The sequence below is a fragment of the Bombus vancouverensis genome, chromosome 14, assembly GCF_051014615.1.
Source record: "Bombus vancouverensis nearcticus chromosome 14, iyBomVanc1_principal, whole genome shotgun sequence".
NCBI classification, from domain to species: Eukaryota; Metazoa; Arthropoda; class Insecta; order Hymenoptera; family Apidae; genus Bombus; species Bombus vancouverensis.
This window is the reverse complement of record NC_134924.1, coordinates 8,871,484-8,888,080: the sequence shown is the minus strand read 5'-3', so window position 1 is coordinate 8,888,080 and position 16,597 is coordinate 8,871,484. Positions and strand designations below refer to the sequence as shown.

Below are 16,597 nucleotides of genomic sequence, written 5' to 3'. Positions count from 1 at the left end.
GACATCCCACTAACGGTTTGAGTAGACCAACAGTTTTTTCCACGATGAAACAATTTCTGACATTTTTTCTACTTGCTTCTTATTTTCCCATTTGTTTGGTTTTCCAGGCGGAATACTGGTAAATTTAAGAACAGAACAGCTGGTGATCGGCGGAATCGACGATTTGTTATTTTCGCTTGAACCAATCCTTCTTCGCGTCGTTGAGACACGAGCGATCCTATCTATTATTTGTCTCCATTCATCTACTTGACATGATAAAAGGAAATATCTTTTGACCTACTTTAAACAGAAACAGATCGATAATTGTTTTTTCTATTATCTATTATAAACGAAGAAATAAGAAAACAAAAAATGTACACTCGTTGCTTTCGATCAAGAGACTTAATCAACCGAATCATTAATTATACAGGTCGCATCGTGAAGATTGATTAATAATTAAGCCGATGTACTAATGAGGTTCTATGTACATCGTTATTAATGAGAAGCAATTAAAAGTGTATGTAAATCACGGCTATAATACGTCAAATGCAATTTGATATCGTGACGTTTGGTGCATTAATTATAATAGAAGCGTTTTAGAATTATTATAAAATCACGCGAACGATGGTCGCACCTCGATGGATTTAATATTCTAAGCACGTACTTCGTTTCTTCACAGCAGATGCTCCACTAAATGCGATTAAGTTGTACCTGTCTGTGTTACGAGAGTGTTTCTCTGATACTCTTTTTCCCGTTGTCCTCGGAAACGATTGAATCTGAATCTGTTGAAATAAATCGGCGCGATCAGAGAACGAAAATCTCGTACCCTTGCAGAAAACATAGTCTTTATGTAATTTCCTACACCACTGATTTTGCTTATTCTTTTATACTGCTCATACTATTCGTTTCTAATTTTCATGTATACATCGGTACAATAGTCTGGTGATAGTCGGTTTGTCGTTCCAGAAATGAATTCGTAAAAGCTGTTAAACTGAATTATAAATAGCGCTATAAAAGATATGCATATAAATCTCGCTTCGTGGGGCATCCATTTTCCATGTTCTACTCTTCTGAACACAGCTGTCACCCGCTTTGTTTTTATTTTGCTTTTTCTGTTACGTGTAAAAACGTGTAAAAATACGGCTAGAATCGTTAAAAACTACACGTCGATGGAAAGTGCTGATCACAGGTTAAAATTTGTTTTTCTTTTCTGTACATTTCAGTAAATCAATATTATTGATAAACATATGCGTTTGCGTTACAAAGAATATCATAAATTTTATTACATGCAGGTACATTAACGGATAATTCCGTTAGAGAATAAACATTAATTAGTTTAACGATGAAAATGAGACGAATAAAGAAACTCTTTCATTCGTTATTTGATCGGAATCGTTTTAACGTTCTACAGATGAGTGGCTATATGAAATGCGACTATAATCGTAAAACGATGAAGAGGGTGTCGTGAACGACGAGATGCTGTCGATAGAATAGGGATACTTTTGTGCTATCTGACTCAATTATGTCGCAAAACCGATTGTTTTGCTTTAGAGAAGAGAAAATTAACGCTTGAACGGCGTCAAACGAATGCACGCCGCGTTATTATCACGTTCTGGTAAATTTTAGACATAATCCTTTGAGCATCACGAAATTACCGTGTGACCGCGTTTCATCGCAGATAAGATGGTTGCTGAAATTACTATTCACGAGATCGTGGCAATGTGGGCATTATGTCGAAGAAGATTGCGTGTCGTGGTTTGAAATTGTGATTGTGTTCGGCGAGTACGAAGCACGTCCCTATCTTCTGAACCTAGAATAGCGTTTTACTTTGTTGAAACAACGATTAAGAACTATACCGGGAGATCTCCTTAGCCAATATTCTGCCACGTTAAATTAGAAAATAGAAGAAAATCGGCTCGTTAAACGTTTGAACACGGACAAACAGATCAATTAACATATACGTAATTACACGAAGGTAAGAGACACTTCTTAGATATACTTCTCAGACTTCTATACATGTACATTTATCGACGTTGCAGATATTCTCGTCTTTTTGATACTTAAATTGTACGTCGTTTGTTGCTACTATGTACACTCGGAAAATCCTCTTCTAGATCCATTTTTCAAAATTTCAGGAAGGTGGAACGAGTCACGGGGGAAAACGACCGAATTTAGTATATTTTTAACGATCGAGAGAATTTATTCGCAAAAGAGATACTTAGAGCGAGAGAACGTCAAAGGGAATTCTATGTAAGATAATTCTTTCGAATGACAAAAATCCTTACCAGCGATCTTCATCTTTAACAGAATATTCTATCGTATTTCTTTGTCAAAATTGATTTTTCTAACGATCGACTGCATTCAAAAGTGCACTCAATTTTAATTATTTCTCTTTAAAAGATTTGTGCAGGTTACCGAAACATCAAAGAATATACATGTAAAATGTCGATCGGAAAAATTGTATAGCTTCTTCGTAAAAAATTCCAAAAGACTCTCGAAAATCTAACGATCGGGCTGCTCGCGGTTCGCTGATCAGCATACTAAGAAGTTGAACGAAGTTAAGCGTGGTGTGGGAGTGATTAACTTAGATGCGTGTCTTATCCCTTCAAAGAGCTTACTTTTCCTTAAACTCGTTCGTTGCATAATTACGTAAAACTTAATTCTCCACGTCCTATACTCGAACTTGCATCGTGTCGTGTCACTCACAGTTCGTTCGTGGAAATTATCCCAAGGACCTATTAGAGTAACTCTAAAGTAAGATAACTTTCAGCTTCGCAATCTGTAAGCAAAGTCCAGCGTTAAGTTCCACGAAGAGAAACCAAGATATTACGAAAGTGATACCCTTTTTGTAAAAGGTATTTTCAGAATTTTGAATAGATTATTCACAAAATAGCATTGAGATACGAGTAGATTAAAGCCTATTCGATTGCAGATGGAACAGAGTGGTTCGTTTAATTTTTTGAAAAGTCGTCTTCATAGCAGGAAATGGATAAATAATGCCGAAAGCGTTGCGTAGCGTGGAAATTGAAGTAAAATGGGGCAACCAGTGCCAGACAGTCAATGTCAATACCGATGTTCGATATAATTCTCGCTATGTTCCTTTGATCCTGTGACGAATATGGATATGACGACAAAAATTTTGTTGTCTCATGAAGCTAGAGATAAACTTCTAGTCGTGAAAATATTTCGCTATATAAAATCATGCACGAATAAACAAAAAGAAAAAACAGAAACAATTCTGCTTCTATCGACACCTGCGTATTCTTTGCAACAATCCTATTGTTCAAACAAGGTAACTATCGTTGAATGAATTGTTAAAATCTATTGGACAATGGATAAGATCGAAAACGTTAAAGTATCCTTTTGCACTGCGAAAAAAAGACAAAATAATGACAAAGGTAGATGTTGATATATGTAAACCCGTCGATCGTCTTAAACGGTAAGAAATTGGCCAAAGCGTCAAGTAAATGGGAAGGATGTTCTTTCTTCTCGAAGACAAGGAAAGACAAGATGATACATCTCCTTCAGCCGGGACTCTTCGCGTTTCATTCGCACCATTTGTTTCATTCTAGCCATCGAGCAAAACAGAATGAGGGCAGGGCGGAACGATTTCCACGTCAGTTGCCGCCTTTTACTTCCAGCCAGGTACAACGATTTCGGACGCATTTCTCCGAGCGGAGGACGTGCAAATTATCGGACGTTGTTCTGCTGATACTCGTAGATAAATACGATTATGCTCATGGCCAGTCCGATGTACAGTATCCCAAACGGGATGAATAAATGTCGGATCGTGATCTTCCTATGCATCGTCGAGCCATTCAACACCAGCGTCGGCCGTTTCTGCGACTGGTGTATGCTCTGATACCACTTTCCATAGAAACCGCCGTTGTTTAACCGGGCGAGAATGCTGTTTATACGACCACCATATGGAGATCCTGGAATAACGTTCACGTTTTACAATACAGCTGGAAATTTCGATCTGACAAACGACGTGTGGATATACATATAGCTGCGAATTGTAAGCGTTCGTTTAAATTTCTAAACCGAGTTAACGACATAAATGATATCGGCGAGATGGATGACGAGAAAGTAGAAGATAATGGTACATAGTTGTGATAATAATGAATCGATGGAGGAAGAGAGTGAAAGATAATCGGTGGTAGGGAATGCAGAATTTATCGATTAATCGCCGGTGGTGAGTGAATGAGTAAGGAAATGAGATAACTTGCAAAGGAGGTACCTGTCTGGGTTTTGCGGATATTTAAGAATTTAATATCGGTAGAGTAGAAGGTAGCGAGGAACGATAAGGATAAAAATGCGAAAGAGTAATCTCGAACTATGTTGCTCGAAACAATTAGCGGAACGATACTACGAATTCGCGCATATCGAGGAGGATTACTCTTCGGACAGTGGTGAAATAAAAATGTACGGATAACTGTCCTACGATATCCGATCCGCTAATCGTTTTGAACAATTTATTTGCTATACGAACCTTTTGTAATTATATTGGAGAGAATGTATTCCTTCGGACATTCGCTGACGACGTGTAGACTTTCCATTTCTTCCGCGCTGTATTTAAATGGCAGTGTCTCGAGTCGATGAAGATAACCAGCATCCTTCGCTTTAAATAATCTTCTATACACTTCCGATTTGTTCGCGTATTCTAATCTATCGTTTAGTTCTTTGATTATTGGCGATGTAATGTCAGTCAACGCGTCGTCGAGAACATCTCTGGTGTCGGTTAAAATCGTGAGACCTGCCAAGCATAATTCCAAGATTTACAAAGATGCGATAGCCATACCGTGTATATCATTTTTCTTCTTCAAGCATTTCGAGTCTATTACTATACAACTGAAACGTTAAGAATAATCACCTCTTTGTAAATAGATTTAAAAGAGATTAACTGAGAATAATTTCTTCTACGTTAAAGCGTAAAACGTAATAGATTAAGGAACAAAATGAATATTCAAAAATGGAATATTACCGCTTTCTTTCAGCTGCTCCAAGGTATTGATGTCCTCGTAATACATTCTTTTACTGAAACTAGAGGCAAGCTGAGAAGTGATAAGCCCATTAAGGATCAAACTTAGAAACAAACTGCACATCATCAACAACCTCTCGGGGAACCAAGCCTGGCCCAATTTAAAGGGCTGCATCAGTTGAAATACGACTTTTGTTAACCACGTGACAAAGGACAAACACATTTCGTTGAATCGCTTCGAGCGGCCTTTCTTCGTTTTTATCATCGATCGAACATTTGGCGTTTTCTCGACTAGGTAAATTCTGTTAGCAAAACGAGAATAATCATCGTATGCAATAAATAGTTCTAATACTCTTTCATCTCCTCCTCTTTTATATTATAATTGAGCCTGGTGAATGACGAGATTCGTAAAAAGAGAAACAAATTGACGTTCAAATAGGGAAATTAATGTAGGATTCGTTAAAACGTTGACGCGTATTATATTTATCGGGCCAATTTTACCACTTTCTATCGTTCCGCAATGCCAGAAGAAATTTTATTAAAAACGATTTCGAGCAACCGGCGAATTGAAATGATATCAACTTGTCTAAATCAAAGTCTTCCTTTAAATATTTTTTAAAATATAACTTTCATATTTTAAAATTACTTATTACTTATTATATGAAATATAAACGAAGAACTTGATAAAACTCGACAGTTTTTGCGATCGTTTTATATACTCACATATATCTCTTTATGATAAAAGCTCGAACCGTTTTCATCCGTACTAACTCTATCTCATATCTCTCCCTTTCGTACTTTGTGTAAACTCATATTTTATTCAAACAATGACTCGCCAATACGCAAGCGAAATATCGATGTATCCTGGCAAGCGAATACGACAATTCCTCGCAATCTCTCCTTTGCCTTTGATGAAATCTTTCGAAAGGTAGAGAACCAACAGACTGTACATTTCGTATTTTCAGCACTTACTCACCCGTGTGCTTCGCCATACGTTTGCTTCTTCGTAAATTTTGGAGCGATTTTGACCACGCCTCCGTTTCGATTCTCGAGGAAGTAAAATCCAGTCGGATATTCGCAGCAGAAAAATACTGTTCCGCCTCGTCGAATAGCATCGAACCTTTCGTTCTTCAAAATCGTATAAATCATCGAGATAACGAAGTGCGTGACGAACACTAACAACCAGGCTCCTCCGGTGAAGATCTTGACGATCACAAGATAATCAGGGATTGGTGGTGCTTTAGGAACAAGCACGCATAATTTGTCGCTGGTAATCGGCGTCGTAAACTCCAGCTCCCTGGTGAAATAGTCTTTAATGAAAAAATGATTGAACGATACGTCTGCAAACTTATAGACCAAGTGTCCAATAGTCCCAAAAAATACTCCGTTCTCTTCCCAGCCGAATCTATCTTTCGATCTAATTAGAACGAACGTCACGTTCATCATTTTACAAACTTCTTCGAGATATTTGAAATCTAATCCAGAAAATTGGCCGTTCTGGAAAGATATCGTGCTCGTTTCGAAGATGGAGATTTTTAACGGGGATAATTTAAAGTCTCTTCTATCCTTGATGAAAAAATCTGATATATCGGTGGTATTTGGTCCGCTGATCAACAGAAAACCGTCCCTGTTCGATTTAACACAGTTCCAATCGCAGCTGGTGTTAACGCTATACCCTGTTTGACGAGCAGCGTAATCGAAAGGGTCGTATCGAATCACTTTGTCAGCGGCGAACAAAAGCAGCTTATAAACCCTTCTAAATCTCCAAAGCCTCTCGAACGCCCACTTGCAAAATCTCTCGTATACCGACGAATCGGAGAATTGTAGACCCTGTTCTTGAAGAATATAGAAATTTTCTGGATGCCAGAACGACATCAAATGCGGAGAACTAAGGATATCCCTGAGATGATCCACGTTCGAGAACAACAGCAACACGCAACTTTCTGTATCTATGGTCTGATAATCGCGTCTCATGTTCTTGTACTTCAAAGACATTACATGTTTTAGGCTGACTAGTTTGGTGGAGACGTTTAAGCTGACTAGAATACCACGAGGAACATCAAACGCACGATGGTACTCGTAATCATCGAATACCACGGTCAACACTTTCGTGTAACTGGTCATGGCCCACTTTTCTACAAAAGGATATAAGTTGGAATAGTTGTCCGAGTAATTCGGTTCGAACAATTCGCAAGCGACACGGAATAGGATGGTCGCGGTCAGCAACATGACGGCGAACTTCCTGCACATCTTCCGAAAGCGTTACAGGCTGCAACCAGGAATCGGATTTTTCGACGACAACGCGTTAGAAGGGCTGGGATTTGCGAGATTCTTGATGTTTTCGATGTAATCGTAGTCCCGGTATACAGGATGATTCGATCGTGGTGTCTGGAAATTTACCATCACATACTTTTGTTAGGAAGTTAGATACAATTACCATTGCATATAATTATAAAAGATTTTGAAAATTTATATTTATCGACCTCTTCTTTTAATCGTAAATCATCGCCGTATACATAAAAGTTGAATCAGCTTGTACATTCGATAGATTTTCAAGGTAACAAGGGATCGACAGAATCATGTCAAAAAATCCGCCGTGGCGTCGCGAAGGTCGGGCTTGACAGCAGCCAATCCAATGGTTCGAAATTCACCGAGCATCCAGTTAATTCAAGGAAGCCAGTTAATTCTCTCGACCCAATAAACTCCTTCGACGCTCGGTCGTGGATCGCAAATCAGCTTGGCGTCGAGTTCGAAACTTTATTATCTCCCTCGAAACCATTTAACGAATCCCAAAGCAAACACAGTTTCGCTCAGGATTCCCTTTAAAAATTCATCGGTTGTCAGATCGTAGTTTCTTGCCAAAAATTTCTCAGTTTGATTCTAAAATGAAACTGTCTATCGATCAATGTCGATGTACTCGTATGAGAATTAATTCGAGATAACGGCTCTCCGATTAGAGTCCAACAATTCGAATTAAATCTTCGTTTCTGTTTCGAACAGAAACTCATTTCGTATGGTTTAACGCGTTTAATTATTCGCCTCGTTATAATAACTTTACCACGTCAAATTCGACAACAGACAATTCTGTGCTTCTCGCAAGCTTCGTTGGGCGAGAGGTTGGTTTTGTGGCTTCTTTGTTGGATGGCTGATAATTGCTTGGGTCGTTTCCAATAGCAAGCCTCTTTTTCCTTTCTGCTTCGTGACGAATAGCCAATTTGTTCGGGATTAACGAGTCGGGATAAGAATTAAGAAGGACTTGTGGAAACAGAAGTCGTATTTCTCGAAGGCTGTAGGTAATGACGCAATTACTTTACAGTGCTTTCTATTGCCGATAAGAACGACATTTGTCGTTTCTCGTCGAGAATTTATCGGATATCATTTTAATCGTGGTTACAGTTTTAATTACGGTTGAAACAAGAGTTCTGTTTCGTAACGTATCGGTGGAAATCGAGACGAAGGTGGTAACAAGAAGCGAAATACTAATAACTTGTTTAATATTTTCGTTAATCGTTATCGATAATGATGTTTAAGAGTGTCCTCGTCTTTCAGACATTTGACGTTAGTTGGAAGGTTTTACGCGAAGGAGTTAGTTGTTAGTCGAGAGTTCGCGCGAACAAAGGGATTGATGTAAAATCCTTCGAACAGCGTAGGTGGTATTATCGTAAATGCGATTACGTCATATTCTGACGAAAGAGTTATTTTGGATATTAGAAGATCAAACTTCACGGTGACTCCTGTTGTGACCTATTTTGTTGTCCCGCGTTATTTATCTCTTATATATTCGCTCTTCTGATAATAAAAGGAATATTAAGTAGGAAGAATCTATAATAAAAAAGAAAGAGAACGAAACAACCGACTAAGCGCAGTCATACAACGAAAAGACGTAAGATAGGAAAATGAAGAGCACAAAAAGAAAATACAATGCAATGCGAGCATAATAAAAGTTATAACGATGTTTAGTGGTATTATTTGCAACCGTGAATGTAGTTTGATGTCTGGAATCAAAATCTTCTTGTAACAAAAAGGACAAATTGACAGATTTGTATATTTGCCTGACAATTGCTTCGACATTTGACGATTTTACTTTTATATTGAAAGATAAAATATTCTACGTTAAACGGAGAAGAGCTATTTGAAGAAAGTTAATATGAAATTCAAAAAGCAAGGAAAGTTGGAACTCTGTTACTTCTAGAAGCGTTCTGTCCGATCGTTTCACTTCATCTTGCAACTTTATCATTTCCGTCGAGGGACGCTGCGTTCTTTTTACATTATTTGAATTAGAACGGTACATGTTTCGATGCTTTGTTAACGTCAGGATTTGTGATGTTGTAACGTTTCACTATGGTCGCAGCGAGTAAGTTTTTTGTACAAAAACTTTTGCAAACAGTCACGAACTCTTTTTTGTGCAGGGTGAACAAACGAATGGGAAAAAACGTCCAATAAAGACAGATTAGAAAACTTTCAGAGAACGCTGTTCGAACTGATGATTATTTTTTTTTGGAATACCAGAAAAAACTATAGAAGTCTGCTGAAAAAGTTATTTAGAATGAAATTTTACGAGTTTTCTTTACAGCAATTAATTTCGAGTAAACCGTTAGCTTTAGATAATCGTTAGTCTATTGATCCAATACCGTTATGATAGTTTAAGTTAATTCTAACAAGAATTAGAGAAATAAGTGTTAAAACGTTGAAGGAGAAATATTAATGCTGTGTATCGTAAAGATTATGTACCGTTGTAAGTCTGATTGATAGCTGGAAAGCATTCGAAACTGAAAGAATTAAATACATACTACTACAATATTGTTATGACGATATAAAATTGTTGTTAGCATGTTCATACAGAAACCAGCAAATTAAATGCAAATAATATTTAATTATCGTCTCCACACGTTTGAATCAATTCGAACCGGATTTCACGCGAGATACATGATTAATTGCTGCAAACATTATCATTTTTTGCTCTCTCAAAACCGATTTCATTCGAAACAGAGGCGTAACAAAACTACAATTAAAAAAAAAGAACAAAAATTACCAGGACGTATTTTAAATTCTAAAGTATCGATTGAAATTGCTCCATTGCCTGTTTCCATTTCCTGTTTCCACGTTCACGTCATCGCGTCATCCAACGTTACAACCCAGAGCAATCTACTGCTTGCAAAATTCTAATCAAAGGTACTTTAAATCATGTTATCTGCGATGTACAATAATTAGCGCACGGAAACTTCATATTCTTCAAAGAGCTCTAATGAACGAATACGCGTAGCCCGGTGGTATTCATGCGTACACGTTAATCATTATGAGACGCCGACTTCCATTAATTACACCACGTTGAGTTCTACCGATATTTATACAGAGAATCCACGCGGGGGAATAGAGGCGCGAAACTTTTCCTATCGTATTACATAGTTATATGATTACATCATAAATGTGAAGTGCTTAATAAAATGGTAGGGCGCGTTCATCGGATACGGTTTAACCGGAGATATTTCCGAGAGAGTGACGCGTTTTAGGTTTCCAATAAACTCTGGATTAGAGTTCGTGAGCGTCGAAACGGAAACAATAAGCGAACGAATCAACAATGTTTCCTCGTCTGTGCCGCAGACGGGCAGATAACACAAATCGAATGACCCCGGGGTGATTCGAATGCAAAGTAGCATCGTTCGAGCCTCTGTTAAGTTGGGGTAGCACGGAATTTAATCGAGTCCTCGGTTGTTGTCGTTTTCAAACCGAGAGCTTTTGAAAGTAAAGTAATCCCAATTTGCTAGGTCGATGTCAGGCTTGAATGATTAATCGCTCGATTCCATGAGCATACGAGGAAAGAGAAAGAGAAAGAGAGAAAGAGAGAGAGAGAAAAAGAATCGGAATTTATATAAAATAAGCAAAGGTGAATTCTTCTCGATACGATCCTTTTATGTAAGGAAAGCGGAAGATAAATAGAGTAATAATATAATTAGTACGAATTAAGGTACTCCTAGCTGATCGAACGATCGTCAACATGAGCGAAACTTTGGTAGAGTAAGCTATTTGAAACTCTTTCTCTATCTCATCGTAAATAACGAGAAAGAGAGTAAGGAGAAACTTTTGTAATTCTTTTAGAAACTGCCCCGGAGCCGATCGCGCGCTAGCTGTTACATGACAGAGGGATGGAAAGTTGCGTAAGCAGGAAACGGGTGTCATTTATCGGCAACGTTATTGTGTCAGCTGCAAGGATTTTCAATATTTCCTTGGCAAGTTTACATGAGGCAACGCGAGTATTTTTTTAGTACAGAAAAATGGACAAGCAAAAGGAAAGAAGAATAAAGGAAGAAACTTACACGACTTCTCTTTCTTTGTGAAGGAGTTCTCGACTGCCACTTGTTATTTCACCTTGCCTCGTTGATTAAACGAGGAAAAATCGCGAAAAAGATCGCAGAAAAATCGGAAAAAGAGATGGAAGGAAAAGCGAAGAAAGGCTGCGATATCAAGGATAAGGTGAAATCTCTCGAGACAAACTTCGAGGCTACACTGAAACTTTCACTACGAGTTCGTGGCAACACACGTTAGAATCGAAAGCGATCTGATAAGCGGATATTACAAGGGGATCGGTATCGTGTAGATCTGTTTGCGTTCGTAGTAGACCGTCGACATTTTAAATAGGATTTAGAAGATATATTTTATGCGGTCCTCGATAACTATCTGTATCGTGTTCGTTGAAGAAGGTTTTATAATTCACCACAATTGCCATGATCGTAGATATCGTGTCATTTAGGACAAACCCTTACATCATGTAAGTAAATACACACACGAAGAATCAGTTTGTTTTACGGAGAACGTGTCACGAATGCACATGTTTGTTGAGATGTGACACGTAGTTGTTAATTATTAATTGCACAAAATTACGCGTGTTTGCCTTCTCAATTTCCTGGAACTGCTCACTTTTATACACTTGTACAATTTGTTTTAATGAACTGTAATTTTGCTCGAATTTGTTATGCGTATGTAACTAAAAAAATTGAATATTTATTCGTTTCATGAAATATTTAATATTCGTTTAATGAGTCGAGCCGAATTCTGAAATAAAATTCAACCCCATTTTTCAAAATCGCCCTGATATCTTTCTGATTGAAACGCCAACCATCGATCTGACCATCATTTTCTTATACTACTGCAGCAGGTATCCGAGCTATCGCTATTTAACCGGAATAGCGTCGATGTTCGAAAAGAGACAGGAGTTGAGACTGTAGGTATATTAATTTCCCTGATTGTGTGTAACTTTCAGCTGAATGCCGGGTAAAGCAAACTTGCGGTAACGCGATGCCTGGGTCGTAACTTTGATGTTTATCTTTCCGAAGAAGATCCAAGATCGGTCGATCGCAAGCGAATGGAAAATTGCGTGTTTCTGTTTGATCTTTAAAACGACGAACGCTCCAAACCTTCGCCAAAATAGCAGTTCAAAATTGTATCATTTATCATGTTTGATTTGTAACCGAATGTAGAATCTTTGGTTGGCATTTAATTAATAAACTTGTGAAAATTCTGTTGTATGTAATATACATTTCCACCAAATTATGTTTCACTTTCGTATTCTATTATAGACAATAGAGCCACTTTGATAAGATTTGAGGGATAACTTCGGTAGCTTGGGACGCTGAATTTCCAAATGCAGTTCGAGCAATTCTACAAAGTTCGACCGATGTTATTTATAGGAACAACGTTGCAAATCCCGGCACGTTTCCTCAGCGAACGGACGAATTCGAGTAAAAAGTGAAATTTCATTCAGGTGAAACTTTGAAGTGCTTTAATTTAATGATCACGTTAAATATATTCGACAGACTACTCTTCGGAAAGGAGCAGCTGTTTCCTTCCTTCGTTGTTCGGATACAAATAGCTTTTAATTTAAATCGTTTGTTACGACTAGTTTACCAATGGATTTAGGTAGATTCATTCTCGTTTCTCGTCATAATTTCATCATGATTAAACGATCCTAGTCGACATTAATCAAAACCTTTTTCAAGGCTTCTTCTCTTTTTCTTTCCTTCTCCTTTCTTCGAGAGCGAAAGCAAATATCTTACCACATTAATTCTCTTTCCTAATGAGTTTGCCTGACACTTCTGTTTCGTGGACAGGCATAATTCAAACTTTCCTAATTCTGGGAACACGACACGTGATCTTCCATCAAAATGAAATTCCGAAATAAGTTAAGGAGATTTTGGCAAATGTTGCGCAGTTTCGTGACCGATCGGTAATTCGTCAAGGAATAATTTGTCGAAGTTCGTGGCAAGTTCTTAGCCGATTCATTGTAGGCTTTGCAAAACTTTTGAGTGTCACAAGATTAAGTGAGCTATCGGTCTGCAAGAGCCTGAAAGAATGTTTCACCGAAAATGACGAAAACATCACGAAAGACTGTGCATGCAACATTCAATAAGATCGTAATTTTATAAAGATAAATGCTTTCCGAATCTTCTTTACATTTTGTTGCAAATTTTACGGATGACTTAGTACTTTGTTGAATTAACGTATGCGACTAAAAATATAAATATGATAGATGTGACAGTACGTACCACAAGCTGCGATATATTTTCACGTTGTCTGTACGCGTGATTGTAGTTGCTATGAAAGGATTAATACCGATTGTTACAATTGACTGAATGTTGGATTTTAGAAAGCCTATAATATTTTTATTATACACCAATGGCGTGTCGATTTCTCATAATAGAGACAGTTACATGGAAAATGTAACTTCGACATAGAATGGGTAACAATACCGTTAATTTAATCCTAGCTTACTTGCATAATTCACTCGCTAACTGACATATGATAAATATGCAATCAACAAATTTTTAATCGAATTCGGATAGAATTTCAAATTTCGAGCCGTGTGTAATATTCGTTTTAATGAAGACTAACTAGTTCCCGCGTTCGATAACCCCAAATTGCCGGTAGCATACGTTGGCCAACTGAATTGCTCCATACTTCTATCTGTTACCAGTCAGCGATATTCTACAAAAATTACTCTTTTCGATATTCGCTGGCACACGCGTGCTTCTCGATAGGAATATTAAGAATGCAGAATGCAAATTTTTTTGGCGAAATATTTTCCGGTAGCCTGATTTTCTGGTGAAATGTTCGTAAACATACGTGTTTGCGCGAATAATTGCGATCGAACGAAATAAATAGAAAAACGTATTAGATGTACAAACATTCACGAGTTTTTCTTTCGCGAACGAACGCAGAAAAACAAGCCGAATTTTGTTGCAAAAGTTAGATTCGACAGAGCCAAGAAACAAGGAGACTACTACGCCTTTCATTTAGCTACAAGCGAAGCATTTTTCATTTAATTCGAGCGACGTTTGATCTGTTTTTTAGCGAGTCTATTTGTCCAGTTCTTTTGTTCGATCTATCGCGAGTGAAATGAGGAATATGTTTAACGAAAAAGAAGGGGGAAATAAATTGAAAGGAACGAGAAATTTATATTCGATACGAAACTTTTAAGTCAAATTTTATATAAAATAGAAGTCGCGTCGTTGTTCGTCAATTATTTATTTAGTTCTTCTGTTCGATCTGTCGCGAGTGTCAAATTGAGACGAGGAATATGTTTAAAGAAACCGAAAGAGGAAATAAATTAAAACGAACGAGAAATTTGTATTCAACGCGAATCTCTCGAATCGCATACAAAATACAAGTCGCGTAGTTGTTCGTTAACAACATTTGTAACTAGTATTCAGGCTTCGAACTCGTGTGGTTTTACAAATATATCATCTCTTTCTATGTAACATAAAAACTTGCATGGAATACTTGGAACTCCATAATGGTTTGTTAACGAATACGACCATTTGCTTAATTACATTGCGGGGGTGGATGATTTTTCGTAAACGCAAGAAAGTTAATTAATCAGGCAAATGGGTGGATCGTAATATTGTGATATGGGGTTCCCGGTAAACCTGCCGTGGAAGAATAAAACAAACGAAAATGTATGTATATTTCTATTCGTTATCATGAGCATTTCTATTATCGCGTAAACTGGATTTAATTGTAGACGCTGAATCAGTGATGCAAAATAATCCAGCGAAAATCCAGCGAAATTTTTTAATGCTCTTTAATGAAAGATGTTGAGTGCAGAGATTCACAAACTTAATTATAGCGTGTAGTTAAACGGAATGGACAAAAGGACAAAAGGGAAAATTATGCGAGATGAAAGCCTTTTGTGCTATCTAACTTCAAAAAATTAAATGTCAGTGTATAAACAGGAATTTTCTTCAAAGATTCGAAAGGGCAACGATGTCGGACCTATAAAGATAATTTTAGGAAACTCGACGAATGACTGTTTCAGATTTAATTTTATACAGGAGATGATTAATCGATCAAGATAAATAATTACGATTCCTGCACGCTACGAACAAGATATGCAACGAAGAAACTATCGTATAATGAATACAATGAAACTATATATATACAACTACCGAAGAAAGGGACGAAGATAAAGGAGAGAAAAGCGAACGAGAACTGGTCCTAAAGAATTAAATAATTCGATTGACGAGAATGAAAAATTTATCCGCTATATTACTAAGGAATATTATAACATTCTTATTGAGTTAGTAGTATTTTCATGTTTTATTAGAAGTTATTTAACCTTATATTTCTCTTGTTTCCTCTCTTTTAATCAGAGAGTCCTTTCCTTTATTCTTCAAATATCCTAATATTTTTTTCTTTCTTCCGATTCCAAATTGCTCCACGCAATTTTCTCAATATTCAATTTTATTTCCTACTATTTTTCATTCGCTTCGAAAATATTTACCGGACAAAACAAAATAAATATAGGATAAACTATCGAGCGAGTGTAACTATATGATAAAAAAAAATTTCGCTCGGAGAAAGCCACGCTTAACGGTATATCTCTTAACTTTGTCGGACGTTTTATTTATCCCGAGCCTTGTATCCCATTTAAAAATTTCTATGCTTCATTTTCTCCTCCTTTTCTCCGCTTTACATTTCGCTTTCAATCATCTCCGCTGTTGATTAAACTGACAGTCTCGGAGGACTTTAACTAAATGCATCAAACAACAATGCTGGCTTGTTGTTGGCACAAAGGACTATCTGTCAACGAGACTGTTCATCGGATGTCTGTAATTGCAAGCGTGGATGCTGGGCGTCGTGGAGCACCATGGTTATCGCGCAGGCTCCTTCTTGGTGCGAGACAGGCCACTGAGAGGCAGAGCGAAGGATCCTCGTGAATTTTCACCAGTAACCCCGTGACCATCAAACCGTTTTCGACGTGTACCACTTGTCTGTCCTACTGCCGCTTCGTGGTTGGTAACCGAGTAACCTGTTGCCATAGCGAAATGATCTTCATATCAGAGCTATATGTCGTTAATTTCAACCTGTTTCAGTGCTGTTTAATTAAATATTAATTTAAAAACTGTCAATAGAATCGCGCTAAGAATCGCCACGAAGACTCGATATGGATTGAATTACGAGATCGAGCTTGATTAAATAAATAATAGTTAGTGCAAATATTTTTTTCATTTTTTTTATTGCAATTAATCTTTTGCGATAAAAATATTTTTTTTAATAATAAAAATCGTTTATTGAGATTGCAGATTTTTTTATAGAAACATAGATGCCGATATATCTGGCTTAGTTTCTTTGTTAATTTTCCAC

General features: G+C 37.3%; 1 protein-coding gene across 1 annotated transcript; it reads right to left on the bottom strand.

The window, feature by feature from the left end:
- Positions 1-1,449: 1,449 nt before the first annotated feature.
- LOC117154991 (uncharacterized) lies at positions 1,450-7,395 on the bottom strand. Its single transcript, XM_076624036.1, has 4 exons — positions 5,937-7,395; positions 4,964-5,262; positions 4,472-4,735; positions 1,450-3,914 (listed from the first exon to the last, which is right to left on the bottom strand). The coding sequence occupies exons 1-4, from the start codon at positions 7,208-7,210 to the stop codon at positions 3,670-3,672; spliced, it is 2,082 nt and encodes a 693-aa protein (XP_076480151.1). The 5' UTR covers positions 7,211-7,395; the 3' UTR covers positions 1,450-3,669.
- Between the last annotated feature and the right edge of the window lie 9,202 nt (positions 7,396-16,597).

Bases quoted from the DNA above. Each gene is read 5' to 3' on its own strand.
- LOC117154991 (XM_076624036.1), bottom strand. From the start codon at position 7,210: ATGTGCAGGAAGTTCGCCGTCATGTTGCTGACCGCGACCATCCTATTC. The intron at 4,736-4,963 runs GTAATATTCCAT...TATGCTTGGCAG, and splicing joins GGAGCAGCTGAAAGAAAGCG to GTCTCACGATTTTAACCGAC. The intron at 3,915-4,471 runs GTTCGTATAGCA...ACGTTATTCCAG, and splicing joins CTCCAATATAATTACAAAAG to GATCTCCATATGGTGGTCGT.